The sequence below is a fragment of the Crocodylus porosus genome, unplaced genomic scaffold (assembly GCF_001723895.1).
Source record: "Crocodylus porosus isolate Cpor-Errol unplaced genomic scaffold, CroPor_comp1, whole genome shotgun sequence".
Lineage (NCBI taxonomy): Eukaryota > Metazoa > Chordata > Crocodylia > Crocodylidae > Crocodylus > Crocodylus porosus.
In genome coordinates this window covers 99,218,264-99,218,597 of record NW_017728886.1, presented here as the reverse complement: position 1 = coordinate 99,218,597, position 334 = coordinate 99,218,264, and the positions used below count along the sequence as shown (strand labels likewise).

The following is a 334-nucleotide window of genomic DNA, read 5'->3' as shown; positions in this document are numbered from 1 at the left end:
CTAACTCATGGCACTTTCTGTATGCATCATACATGTCAGCGCCCATTGTGTCCAAAGATTAAATTGCATTGCAGGAAGATATTTACAAAATGCAGAGTCCAAATACACCTGGATCTCCTGTTGTCAAAAAAAGAAAAGAAAAAAAAACCCAACATGCTACAAATTAGCAGCATCTTAAACAGGTGCACATGTACCACATGCAGTTTGCAGTGCCACAAGCCACATGTACATGCTGGTCAGGATGTGCCCCTAGTGTTCAAGTTATATTTGTTTTTTCTGTATATGGAGTAGTTATAGGAACTCAGTGACTGATGACTGGCACTTTCTGAAACAA

The 334-nt window shown here is 39.5% G+C and overlaps 1 protein-coding gene across 1 annotated transcript in view; it reads right to left on the bottom strand.

Moving 5' to 3' along the window:
* Positions 1 to 334, bottom strand: part of LOC109310758 (solute carrier family 12 member 7-like) — a 25,934-nt gene continuing 25,600 nt past the window's right edge. Inside the window, exon 7 of the mRNA XM_019536139.1 lies at positions 1 to 117. Coding sequence (XP_019391684.1) covers positions 1 to 117 — 117 coding nt within the window. The remainder of the gene's footprint in view (positions 118 to 334) is intronic.